The sequence below is a fragment of the Sinocyclocheilus grahami genome, unplaced genomic scaffold (genome assembly GCF_001515645.1).
Source record: "Sinocyclocheilus grahami isolate Dianchi unplaced genomic scaffold, SAMN03320097.WGS_v1.1 scaffold131.1, whole genome shotgun sequence".
Classification (NCBI taxonomy): Eukaryota; Metazoa; Chordata; class Actinopteri; order Cypriniformes; family Cyprinidae; genus Sinocyclocheilus; species Sinocyclocheilus grahami.
Window position 1 is genome coordinate 2096171 of NW_015505310.1, and position 13642 is coordinate 2109812.

The following is a 13642-nucleotide window of genomic DNA, read 5'->3' on the forward strand; positions in this document are numbered from 1 at the left end:
ATGTTTTCTATTTCGTAATTAAAATTAATTGGGGGACATACAATTTATAACTATGAATAATATATGAATATATGAAATATTTTGCCATAATCTTTAAAAACATTTAAAAAACAATGATTAATACTTCAATAAAACTGCTTCACTACTTAATAATATGAAATAAAAACACCTGTCTGCCAAATAATATTAATGTGGTGCAACTAACATGCAGAAATAAGCATGAACATGAAAGAAAAAGAAAAAAAAAAGAGAGGACCCCAGGGTAGTTCAGGTTTCAATGTCATGTGGTGCAACTCCCACAAAATGTAATGATATTTATAAATTAATAAATCATAATTTGTAAAAATAAATAAATAAATACTAAAGAATACATTTAGATTTGTTTTAAATAAACTCACATGTATTCAAGGAATAAGTAAGAAAATATGACTTTCTTTCTTATTTGTCAGATAGTCCAAATGCACCCTTTGGAATACTTCGATTTTGAATAAGAGTATTTGGAATACTCTTACTCTGAAAGATGTAAAAAAATAAATAATAATTTTTCATTTGTATTAAGCGCTAAGAGTCTTTCTTTATGACTAAAATATGCTACAAAAACATTTCACATTATCCTCTTGTTGGAAAAATAAGGAGACTCTTCATCAATATTTTCAGAACACTAAAATAAAGGTGCTTCACGATGCCATAGAAGAACCTTTTTGTCTAAATGGTTCCATAAAGAACCTTTAACATCTGAAGAAGCTTTCTGTTTCACAAAAGGTTCTTTGTGGTGAAAGAAGGTTCTTCAGATTATAAAAAGGTAAGAAAGAGATGGTTCTTTAAAGAACCTTGGACTGAATGGTTCTTTGTGGAACCAAAATGGTTCTTCTATGGCATCGCTTGAAGAACCTTTTGAAGCACCTTTATTTTTAAGAGTGTACAGACAAACACAAAGTGGGTGTGTACAAAGGAGTGTCTCAAGATCCTGCCATAGGAAATGCTGCAGGATTTGTAACAGAGGGGGAGGAAAATCTTCAAGTCCCAGAAAATGCCTAACCCTCCAGTAATTTAAACAGATAAAAATGGAGAACTACAAAACAAAAAGCTGTCCTGAACTCTGCTTAGAGACAAAAAGTAGCGATTGAGAAATCCAGATGTTAATAAAAGGTTCTGGTGGTTCTCTGGTGTGTGGTATGAAACTCTACCATGTGGTCCAGGAAATACACATTTACTCTGACAATATATGAGAATTTCAAATGAAAAACTATAATCCAGCAGCACCAGTCCAAGTGTTCCGTGGTCGACTTGGAAAACATGCTCCAAACCCGAAAGTCTTGAAGAACAAGGCTTCTCCACAGGCTGGCAACAATACAAAATCACTTTTGTGTAAGAAATAAGTGGGGGTCAAACTTGGGTTGCAATGTGACACTAATGCTCCTATACCACATCACACAAAAGAAGCAGAAGTAATCACAGGCGTGAGGCACACTGCAGATTAACCAAAGCTGAACTGCAGCTCAGCGATAATCTACATGCTTCCAGAATTTAAAGTAAAACACAGCCATAGGAAACTCTTCTCTCTTTTTTTTACATTAATACACAAATATATAAAATATGACCACATGAAAACAAACGCAGAGCAAAATGTACATTTATTACATTTTTTATATCTGATTCCCTGAAGTGATTTTGACTTGCTCATTCAAGCAAAGCAAATCTTGGCCAGCTAATCCTAAACCTTTTACTTTATAATGCAGTTCTAAAATGACCTTTTAAAGACTTTCTCCTCTAACCAGTAAACTCACCTCATAAAATATATATGCAATAATAAGTACATAGTTAAAATGACATGCACATAAACTAGTAAAACACAAAATGATCATTAAAAAAAATTTATGTTTTGTTACATAGTTGCTTTACGTTTTGCAGAAAAGCCTAGACAAGTACATAAAAAATAATAGTTTAAATGGCATCACTTTGAATAAAAACAGTATAGAAAAAAAGTGCATAAAAATGGTTTAAATGACATGCATGTAAACTAGGTAAACAATGCAGTCATTTTATTTCAAAAATATATAAAAAACATTTCAATCAAAAATAAAAGTACATAAAATAAATAGATGAAATGGCTTGCACTTAAACTAGGAAAACAAAATATGGCCATTCTAATGTTTCTGTACAAATATAAACAATTAAAAATGCAAACAAGTTTCAATTGAGCCAGACAGCAGACACTGAGAGAAAGTAAATGAAGTCAATGAGAGACTCACCAGAGCGTTGATCCCTCAACAGCCTGTGCAGTAGTGAAGGAGTTGAGCAGAGCAGAGGAGAGGGAGTTCTGCTGCCTGTGCTTTCTTACGCGAGAGCTTCTGTTGCGCGGCAGTGGAGTCGAGAGACTACTTTCTCAGGCTGAGCTGTGTTTGAGATACGATACTGTGGCTCTTTTTGTGTCGCCAACAAATTTGATCACAAAAAACGCGGTTCGCGATGGGAAGGCTCTAATGTGACCCTTGACCTCAGTCTTTCTTTGCAATGCTGTTTTCTTCTGAGGGCCACTTGTGCGCTCCACAATAACCCGAGTCAGAAGAAGCGGCACATTTCGACAGGGGGAAAATAATGGCATGCCTTGCTCGCAATGTGGAGCCGGTGGGGGATCATAGCAACGGGGACTAGCGTGCCTTTACGTTACAAACCCCCCCCGCCACTCCGAAACCCCCCTCCTTCAACCATATCAATAAACAGAAGATGAACTGAGCATTTAATGGGGCCGTTTATGAATAAAGACTAGAGATTATCCATTGTAGACTGTTGAAAGCCAGACAGATGAGGCCCCTTGGAACTCAGAGAATGAGTGAGAAGAAATCTGAGTTGAAATCACAAGGGCGAGCAGGACAGAGAATAACAGACTGGGGTCCTTGTTTCTTGGGTCCCTGCTGTGGATTGTTGGGGCATCATACATTGGAGCAGCAGAGGACAAAAATAAGGGCACGTGATCCTCAGACAGATGTGGAGCCCCGAGCGAACAGCAAGAGCTATAATCTGTCTTTCATTCTGGAACATCACAGCTGTGTAGGACATTCATAATATCTTTTTCTTCTGTCTGGGCCCGTCTTCAATGATATGCTAATATAGTTCGCTTTACTGAATGAGCCCACTATCCCACTATTTTACCAGAATAGGCTAAATAATACAGTGCCAATACTTGTGAGTCTTAATTGGAATGTCTTCAAGCCTCATTATATGCTGCCCCTCGAGACTTTGTTGCCCTGGGGGCAAAGCACAGTGTAACATGATTGTTAACGAGAGAAAAACCCATCTTCTGTCAGATTCAAGAGCTAAAATGGTTTGCTTTTAAACTGGACAAAACAACATAAGCATAAGGCTTATGGAATTCCATTTTTGAAAACACGCAGAAAACATTTAGCTCTATGGCAAATGATCACAATGTACAATGCTGCGAGTTACACCTCATAGTCATTTATTTGGCAATTTCACTTAAATGCACCAATAATATGATCCACTGACTGTAATGACTCATTTATATCATTTAATATTAGTCAACCAGTAATCTGACTGAAATTACAGTCTTCACATTCTGGCAACATATTGAGGAAAAACAGCTTTAAATTTTATCACAACAGTTGGCATCCCATTTTGCAGTATATATAGTATATCACATTGAACAATAAATCCACACCATTATTTAGTTTGATAAATTCATGTTATTTTGAACATTTCCCATTGGTTGTGTTTTTATATGTGAATGTGTGTTTGTATATGTGAATGTGTCTTTAAAAGAAAGGCACAGTAAAGTCATTGCTGGTCTGTTATTTTTAGTCAAAGTGTTGACTCCGTCTTTGTCCTCTCTTCTCATTAAGATACATGTTGACGTAGGAAGTCAGCAGGTCATCAATTTTATAGCCCTTATAAAAACAGGATAAAATTCTATTATTTTAAGATCTGAAAAATGATACTTCAAATGGCAAAAATCTTCTATTGTATATATATATATATATATATATATATATATATATATATAAAATATATTAAATTATATATATATATAACATTATATAATAATAATATATATATAACACACACACACAAACACACTACTGGTACTGTATATTGTTACAATTAAATTTCTCAATTTTTATAGAAATTTTTATAACAATATAAAAATTACATTTTTATAACAATTTCTATTTTAATTATCAGTCACCATTACTACAGTCTCCAGTGTCACATGATGCTTCAGAAATCATTCTAATGTGCTGATTAAATATTGTAAACAGGTTTTGCTGCTAAATCATTTTTCTTTTTTTCTTCTACTTTAATCTTACTTACCTCACACTTTTAAATTGTAGTGTATCACGGTTTCCACAAAAATATTAAGCAAACAAAAACATTGATAATAATAAGAAACGTTTCTTGAGCACCAAATCAGCATAATAGAAACAGTTTTGAAGTATCATGTGACACTGAAGACTGGAAAAAGCCACATCTGTGTCACTTACCAGGGAAGTTTCACACAGGATTTTGTTCCCTCTGACAAGGTTTCCTACAGTCATGTGGAAGTATGTGCTTCCACTGCACCAGTTTGCAATTTTGTTATATGGATGCACTGCCAGAATGTCCTTAAAACAGTGTAAGAGTTACGATACAGTACATGATTCATATTTTAAGTAGACATTGTAATTTTACATTCAAGCTTACAGGAACACTCATCTGAGGTGTTATACAAATGTTGCACAGGGAAACACATGATAAGCAGTTAAAGTGAGACAAAAAAGCTTGTTCAAAAAGAGTTATCAATTGATGATACCTTTGTTTTGGGGTGAATGACAGTGACGCCCTGTTTGCTAATGGCAATTCTCACAATGTCAGGGAAATTGGGCTCTGATGTTTGCTGTAATATCAAGAATCATTTTATAAACTTTTTTTTTTAAGTAATATTAGCAAAAATATTGTGCTGTAGACTCAAATTGCTTACTTTCACGTCAAAAAAGGCACAGCCAAATGTGGGCCATTTGTAGACAATCTTTAAAAAGCCAATCACTGCCTGTTCCACAGTCGTGCCAGTTTGCTTGTTGTACTCAGCAAAAATGTGCTGTTGAAAAATGGTTATGAATAAGAAACACTTCAGAAGCATAATATTACTTATACATTAACAATGCACAGAATGCAGTGCAGTGCACTGGAACTGACCTTTTTCCATTCATCAGCAGACATGGCTTTAAGCTGGTCATTAGGCACCAGGTCTTTCAGCATCCTAGGAATCATGGGAAACTGAGTTTTATCATTGTCCACTTTCATCCTGAAGAGTAGAGCGCCTAGCATCACCATTTCTTCTTTGGTACAACGATGATAACCTCTCAAGTACTTGGGCAACTCCTAGATAGTGTGAGAAATATGGAAAAATATTTTCTTCAATGCTTTCAGGGAAGCTATATGGAAAATTTTCCAAACTTTTTTAAGAGCGCAGCACAGATTGCCAGTACCTGTGGATAATGGAAGATGAGATCCGCCTCCACATCTCTACCAGGGATAATGTTGAACCATAGTTTTCTCATAAAGAAAACCGTGTAGGACACATTCACTGGACCACCCGCTGTTTAAAACAGTATAAGCAACAGCAGTTGTTTTGAATTTGACTTAACTATGTAACAATGGTGACTGACTCAAACTTGTTCCTTTTAGGGTACGTTTAACATGACAACAATGTACTAAAATGTACGAACGACAATGTTGTCAAAACAATCCCTGTAAATGTCACGCAAATGCCTACAAACGTTGTACTATGTATGCCAGGCCAGTAGTTGGCGATGTAACTTTGCAAAGAAGTGACTAATTATGTCACTATTTTCAAAAATTCACAATTTATTTTGAGTTTACACAGAGACGACAACAGAATCGTTTACAAAAACTTGCATTTCGAACCCCCAAAACACCACTGTTGTGTACATGAACAGCGAAAACACATACAGTTTTTAGCTAAAAATGGTGTCATGTAAACATTCCCTCAATCAGTGATCTAAAGATTAAAAACACCTAATAAAGTTATCAAAATCTTACCCTGATTCACTCTCTTTGCTCTCCTGGACCAGTCAGTAATCTGTCTCAGGCTGTCAAAGAAGTAGTCAGTTTCATTCAGACTCAGAACCTGACAGAAAGAAAATGCTAGTTTAATATACAGACAAAGGTTATGTAAAAATGAACACGAAAAATGAAAGGACATGACATGGGATCATTGGCAGAGCTGTAACCACTGTAGGCATTGAGGAGGCAATGTCTCTCCCAATAATCAGACTAAGATATAACAATATATGATTTTTTAAAAAGTCAGTTCTTAAACTATTGGTTTAAGATCCTGAATATGTGTTTACAGCCATGACTGTTAAATATAAATCATGGTAACCGGGGTACAAACCTTATCAGGAGTTTTCACAAAGATGCTGAAACCTTCAGCTGAGGACAACATGAGTTTATTAGCAATGGTCCGGACCAGGTCCTTTATCTTGGTGTTGGATGCCACCTCAAAATTCTGCCCAGAAGTGCGAGAAAACAAAAAAAAAAACATTTCAGGGACACTAGATTCATATTCCATGAATAAAATGCATGATTTGCATTGGCAGCAAATTGACTGTAGATTTCATGTTTATTCAACTGCAATTATTTTCACAATTTTTAACATTATAAAAGTTATTGAAGCACAAACTACTACTGTAGGGCTAAAATAATGATGCTGCACTAGTGCCTGACTGGGGAGCAGAAAAAAAAATGTGTTGATCCATGTACTGTGTGTCGCATTACCTCTTGAGTGTCATTGGGGAACTGAATTTTGTGGAAGATCTGGGTGCTGTTCTGCTGAATTGCATCAACCTCCACCTGGTGAGGTGGAAGCTTTCTGGGCTCCATTCTAGCACAAAACCAATGGCAAATGTCATCTTACACACAGTAAACATACTATCACACCAAATCAACAATGCAGTTCTCATCATCTGCGACCCAGCTTGTGGACTCACTATAATTTCAACTATAGTGCTACAGTAGTGTTTCCCAAACGTGGAAGTCTTTGAACAGTTGCAGTAGCAGATGAAGCCGCTGTAAATTCTGTACTATCCTATCGCTCAGTGCTGACACTTTCCTGGCATTGCACCAGTCTGGCAAAGGTTAGCGTGCTAAAAGGAGAGATGTTGCTGCGCTAATAGTGTGAAACAGTGTGTGATTTTAAAAGACTGAATTGCTAGTACCTAGAAACAATCATTTTTTATTAAATTATATTAAATATCAAAGTAACTGTGTTAAGTGGCTATCATATGCAAAGTTGTTTTAGAACATGTAAATAAGCCAAGCTTGTGTTAACATGTTAAACTGTTATCGTCTGCTAACAGGGTGTTTATCTAGTCATGCTTTACAGTATATCAGTCCAGTAATATAACACACATGCTGTTTGAGATGAGCTCCAATAGGTTATATGGCTCTCAGGTAAGCCAGCCAAAGTTCAAAGAGTAAAAAACAATACAGGCTTTATTCTCATAAGCTTTTATACAGTGACTTAAACATTAGCTTTTAGTGATTCTATAACTGAACTCACATGATAGTAAAGCTTAGGAATGTATGATCAATTCACGAAGTCTGTTCATTCGTTGCATTTCTTCATGTTGTTATACCCATAAAGCAATGTGATTTCATTTGTAATGATAAAAGTTTGGGTTGAAATAAAATATGCTTGTGGAATATTGGACATACCTCCGAGCCCCTTGCAGTCTCTGGAGGCAGTCTGTGGCCAATGGCTCTCGTTTGCGTGTCTCAATAAAACGCTGAGCATGTTTCAGCAGAGAGTTACTGGGAGGAAAGAGACCACAGCACAGCCACAGCAGCTGCCAGCCCTGCTCCACACTGTACCTGATTGAGAAAGAACACTTATACAAGTTAACTTGCTTTTTAATAACGTAACAGTTATGTATTTATTATAAACTAATGTAATAATAAGCATAGCATCTGAAATGGCATATATACCATAGACTGCATGTTTCACAGATTATCTAATGTCTAAAAGTGAATCAATGAATCAGTTCAATGAACCTGCTGCTTGTTGACGGAATCACTGAATTGAATTAATTTAAATTATTATTAATTTATGTAGTCACATTTAAATGCAGACTCAAAACTCATCTGTTTAGCTGTGCATTTATTGAATGAGCACTGTGCGATGTCCGAACTGATTGCACTATATTTTATGTATAATCGTTTTCTATTCTTAACCGTTTTAAATTCATTTTAAACCTCTTAAATCATTTTTTTTTTATCATTTTCAAAGTTTTGAAATTAAATTCCTTGTTTTCTTGTTGTGATTATTTTTTTTATTTTCTTTTATGTAAAGCACTTTAAATTTCCATTGTGTATGAAATGTGCTATATAAATAAACTTGCCTTGCCTTGCCTAGTCTCTTCTAAGTTTTATATGGTTTTATGGTTTCTAACACGAAAGTTTACAATGTTTTTTTTTCTGAAATGCCCATTGCTTATTTAATTTCATAATGATAAAAAATATTGGCACCTGAAACTCTGTAAAGTATGATTGTTTGGTCCTGTGCTGAAAAGGAAATTTAAAGACTGAATATCTTGAAACTAACTGTATACCAGTGATCTAAAGCTTCTAGACCTATAAGCTGGTTAAATGATCAAACTTATTAAAAGATAGCTTATTAAAAGAAAAAGAACACTGATGGATAAAGAGGTTAAAGGTTGCATAGTTCCCCCTCACTGTTATTAAGGGCAAGCTGACTTTGGTGCAACTACAATCCCAAAAGGGAAACTGTACAGAACTATTGAGAAACTGTGCCTCTGTCACATCTTTGTATCAAGTTCACAAGTGATTATGATTTCAACAGATATTCTAGTGCTGTCAAACGATTAATTGCGATTAATCGCATCCAATATAAAATATTTTGTTTACATAATATATATGTGTGTACTGTGTATATTTATTATGACTATATAAATACACACACATGCATGTATATATTTAAGAAAAATGTTACGTTTATATATTAAATATATTTATATATGATATAAATTACATGAATATAAATATATACATGTAATTATTTTCCAAATAATATATGCTGTATGTGTGTGTATTTATATATACATAAATAGACACAATACACACACATATATTATGTAAACAAAAACTTTTATTTTGGATACGATTAATCATTTGACAGCACTAGATATTGCTCTTATTTATTGCTTGCATGTGCATTACCATTCAAAAGTCTGGGGTCAGATTAATTTATTTTTATAATTAATACTTCTATTCCACAAAAATGCATTAACTTGATCAAAAGTGACAGTAAATAATGTATAATGTTAATAAAATATGAATAAAATACATTGTTATAAAAGATTACTGTTGTTCTTTTGAACTTCCTATGCATAGAAGAATCCTGAAAATTGCATCATAGTCTATTATAAAAAAAAATTCTTTTTTTGAAAACCAAATCAGCATATTATAATGATTCTGAAGAATCATGTGACACTGAAGACTGGAGTAACATTAATATTTTTTTTCAACTGGATTTCTGTTAAATAAATGCAGCCTTGGTGAGCATAAGAGACTTCTTTCAAAAACATGAAATATTTTACAGACCCCAAACTGTTGTGGTAGTGTACAGGCATTCAATAGGCAATGCAGTATTGACTTTGAGCATGTAATGCTGTTTACCTGTTGTTATTGCTGGTCATTTGTTTCATGATCTGACAGTAGATCTCATCTCTGAGCTCCTCATTTCCTGTAGGTGGGCCAAAGATCTGGTCTGTGAGTTCCAGGGGGCTCTGGACCTGTCTAGTTGGGTAGTCACCCATGTACTTCAGAATAGGTGCACACCATTTAGTCAAGGAATCAGCACTTTCCTGGGTCGTATCCTACCTGGATAACCAGGTTAGCTGGTAAGTTTTACTTATGGATTAGTGCTCATGTAACCCTACATCAAACTACAACAGCTGCCATGTTCTACAGCTTTATGCATTACTACATTTAGATATGAATTAGGCAAATAAAAGGGCTCAACTGCTACTTTGGCAATAAGCAATGTTCAAAGATATGAGTGCAATAAATGATAAAGGCTTAAATATGTGTGGCAAAGGATATCAGTGAAGGCATTGCAGGCTAGTGGGCTTAAATCTGGATTGCCCACCAGTCTTTTTAGCAGGGGCTGTCTGATGGGTTCTCTGGAGTTGGCCCACAGCCTCTCAGGTGCTGCATTCTTAGAGATGACCTGTCTGTTCACATCTTTGATGGGCTGCCTGTGACAATGACAAAAACAACAGGTCATTCATGTTCACTTCTGAAATGCTAAAGAATTTAGTATGTTTTAAATAAGAGCAATAATGATGTGGTCCAAAAGTTGCTGCAAGTACCTGAAATAATCAACAGAGAAATCTTTTAGAGTTGAAGGAGCCACTCTTTCAGTGATGGTTCCTTTTACAGAGTTGTCTATGATGGTCTTTCTCTGATCTGGGGACAAGCTGATCAGGCTCTAAAAAAACAGAGCAAACCTTCAGAAACCAAAGCTTGAGGGCAGGCTTGCCCTTCCTAATTTCTTATTTTACTACTGGGCAGCAAATATACATTCTACATTATTCTGGTTTCAAATCATTATGGGCTCAGTGATTGGGTCCCGTCTTGGGTCAGTATTGAAGAGGGTTTCTGTTCCCCTGCTGCACTATTGTGTGGCCCTCTTACTGCCATCTCATGTTGTCCTTATGGTAATTCTATTGTTCAGCAATCGTTACGAATTTGGTCCCAATTCTGAACCCATTTTGGCCTTCAGCACTTACCAGGAGTTTCACTTATAAATCGCAATCCTTTATTCCCCCCTTCACTTAATGACAAGGCATTTAATATTTGGCAGAGAGCAGGGATTTCAGCTGTCAATGATATTTATATTGATAATATTTTTCCCTGCTTTTCTCAATTGAAACAAAAATTCTCTCTCTCTAGTGCACAATTTTTCAGATATTTGCAGCTCCGAAATTTTGTTAAAAACTCATTCCCTGATTTTCTGAATCTTCCTCCAAAATCTTCGCTTGATCAGACTCTTGAAGTAGCCTTGGATAAAAAGGGTGTGTTGTCTACTCTATACAGGCTGATTTCCTCCATCTCCACTTCCTCTCTCTCTTTTATTAAACAACAACGGTGTTTGATGACGAGACTTGGAACCAGATCCTGTCCCGTGTTCATACCTCCTCTATTTGTGCACGTCATAGTCTTATCCAATTAAAATTTATTCACCGAATTTACTGGACAAAAGTGCGGTTGGCAAAAATCAAGCCTGGTATTGACCCTCTCTGTGATCGTTGCCATCAGGCCCCTGCTGATTTAATACATATGTTTTGGCTATGTCCATCCATTACTTCTTTTTGGCTATCAATCTTTAATTGTTTTTCTTTAGTGACAAAGAAACAGATCGAGCCTTGCCCTTTGGTTGCACTTTTTGGACTTCCTTCAAATGTCACTGGTTTACCTGGAAATACTGTAAAGACGTTTGCCTTCTTAACATTATTAGCTAGACGGCGCATTCTCCTGCTGTGGAAACAAAAATACCTTCCATCTTTCGATGACTGGATGAGAGATGTCATGAGCTTCATTCATTAGGAAAAAATTAGGTATACGTTAAAGGGCAACACTGGTATATTTTCTGAGATCTGGGATCCCTTCATTATTTTTTTTCTGAATACTGTATGTCAGTACTTCTTCTTAGAGTGTGTCAACCTAAGCATTAAGATGTTAATATGACTGTGGCCTGAATCTGGTTACTTCCTATGCATAGAAGAATCCTGAAAATTGCATCATAGTCTATTATAAAAAAAAATTCTTTTTTTGAAAACCAAATCAGCATATTATAATGATTCTGAAGAATCATGTGACACTGAAGACTGGAGTAACATTAATATTTTTTTTCAACTGGATTTCTGTTAAATAAATGCAGCCTTGGTGAGCATAAGAGACTTCTTTCAAAAACATGAAATATTTTACAGACCCCAAACTGTTGTGGTAGTGTACAGGCATTCAATAGGCAATGCAGTATTGACTTTGAGCATGTAATGCTGTTTACCTGTTGTTATTGCTGGTCATTTGTTTCATGATCTGACAGTAGATCTCATCTCTGAGCTCCTCATTTCCTGTAGGTGGGCCAAAGATCTGGTCTGTGAGTTCCAGGGGGCTCTGGACCTGTCTAGTTGGGTAGTCACCCATGTACTTCAGAATAGGTGCACACCATTTAGTCAAGGAATCAGCACTTTCCTGGGTCGTATCCTACCTGGATAACCAGGTTAGCTGGTAAGTTTTACTTATGGATTAGTGCTCATGTAACCCTACATCAAACTACAACAGCTGCCATGTTCTACAGCTTTATGCATTACTACATTTAGATATGAATTAGGCAAATAAAAGGGCTCAACTGCTACTTTGGCAATAAGCAATGTTCAAAGATATGAGTGCAATAAATGATAAAGGCTTAAATATGTGTGGCAAAGGATATCAGTGAAGGCATTGCAGGCTAGTGGGCTTAAATCTGGATTGCCCACCAGTCTTTTTAGCAGGGGCTGTCTGATGGGTTCTCTGGAGTTGGCCCACAGCCTCTCAGGTGCTGCATTCTTAGAGATGACCTGTCTGTTCACATCTTTGATGGGCTGCCTGTGACAATGACAAAAACAACAGGTCATTCATGTTCACTTCTGAAATGCTAAAGAATTTAGTATGTTTTAAATAAGAGCAATAATGATGTGGTCCAAAAGTTGCTGCAAGTACCTGAAATAATCAACAGAGAAATCTTTTAGAGTTGAAGGAGCCACTCTTTCAGTGATGGTTCCTTTTACAGAGTTGTCTATGATGGTCTTTCTCTGATCTGGGGACAAGCTGATCAGGCTCTAAAAAAACAGAGCAAACCTTCAGAAACCAAAGCTTGAGGGCAGGCTTGCCCTTCCTAATTTCTTATTTTACTACTGGGCAGCAAATATACATTCTACATTATTCTGGTTTCAAATCATTATGGGCTCAGTGATTGGGTCCCGTCTTGGGTCAGTATTGAAGAGGGTTTCTGTTCCCCTGCTGCACTATTGTGTGGCCCTCTTACTGCCATCTCACGTTGTCCTTATGGTAATTCTATTGCTCAGCAATCGTTACAAATTTGGTCCCAATTCCGAACCCATTTTGGCCTTCAGCACTTACCAGGGGTTTCACTTATAAATCGCAATCCTTTATTCCCCCCTTCACTTAATGACAAGGCATTTAATATTTGGCAGAGAGCAGGGATTTCAGCTGTCAATGATATTTATATTGATAATATTTTTCCCTGCTTTTCTCAATTGAAACAAAAATTCTCTCTCTCTAGTGCACAATTTTTCAGATATTTGCAGCTCCGAAATTTTGTTAAAAACTCATTCCCTGATTTTCTGAATCTTCCTCCAAAATCTTCGCTTGATCAGACTCTTGAAGTAGCCTTGGATAAAAAGGGTGTGTTGTCTACTCTATACAGGCTGATTTCCTCCATCTCCACTTCCTCTCTCTCTTTTATTAAACAACAACGGTGTTTGATGACGAGACTTGGAACCAGATCCTGTCCCGTGTTCATACCTCCTCTATTTGTGCA

The 13642-nt window shown here is 36.1% G+C and overlaps 2 protein-coding genes across 2 annotated transcripts in view; both read right to left on the reverse strand.

Moving 5' to 3' along the window:
* LOC107590682 (uracil nucleotide/cysteinyl leukotriene receptor-like) overlaps positions 1 to 2301 on the reverse strand; it is a 6050-nt gene extending 3749 nt beyond the window's left edge. Inside the window, exon 1 of the mRNA XM_016279583.1 lies at positions 2253 to 2301. The gene's annotated coding sequence lies outside the window, so the exon portion shown is untranslated. The remainder of the gene's footprint in view (positions 1 to 2252) is intronic.
* Positions 2302 to 3444: 1143 nt separating this feature from the next.
* LOC107590657 (unconventional myosin-VIIa-like) overlaps positions 3445 to 13642 on the reverse strand; it is a 30734-nt gene continuing 20536 nt past the window's right edge. The window contains exons 36-48 of the mRNA XM_016279554.1: positions 12802 to 12920; positions 12533 to 12687; positions 12107 to 12260; positions 7735 to 7890; positions 6796 to 6901; positions 6413 to 6526; positions 6058 to 6145; positions 5484 to 5593; positions 5191 to 5376; positions 4976 to 5092; positions 4808 to 4891; positions 4500 to 4619; positions 3445 to 3905 (exon numbers count right to left, since the gene is read on the reverse strand). Of these exons, the coding sequence (XP_016135040.1) occupies positions 3816 to 3905; positions 4500 to 4619; positions 4808 to 4891; positions 4976 to 5092; positions 5191 to 5376; positions 5484 to 5593; positions 6058 to 6145; positions 6413 to 6526; positions 6796 to 6901; positions 7735 to 7890; positions 12107 to 12260; positions 12533 to 12687; positions 12802 to 12920 (1599 nt within the window). The 3' untranslated portion in view covers positions 3445 to 3815. The remainder of the gene's footprint in view (positions 3906 to 4499; positions 4620 to 4807; positions 4892 to 4975; positions 5093 to 5190; positions 5377 to 5483; positions 5594 to 6057; positions 6146 to 6412; positions 6527 to 6795; positions 6902 to 7734; positions 7891 to 12106; positions 12261 to 12532; positions 12688 to 12801; positions 12921 to 13642) is intronic.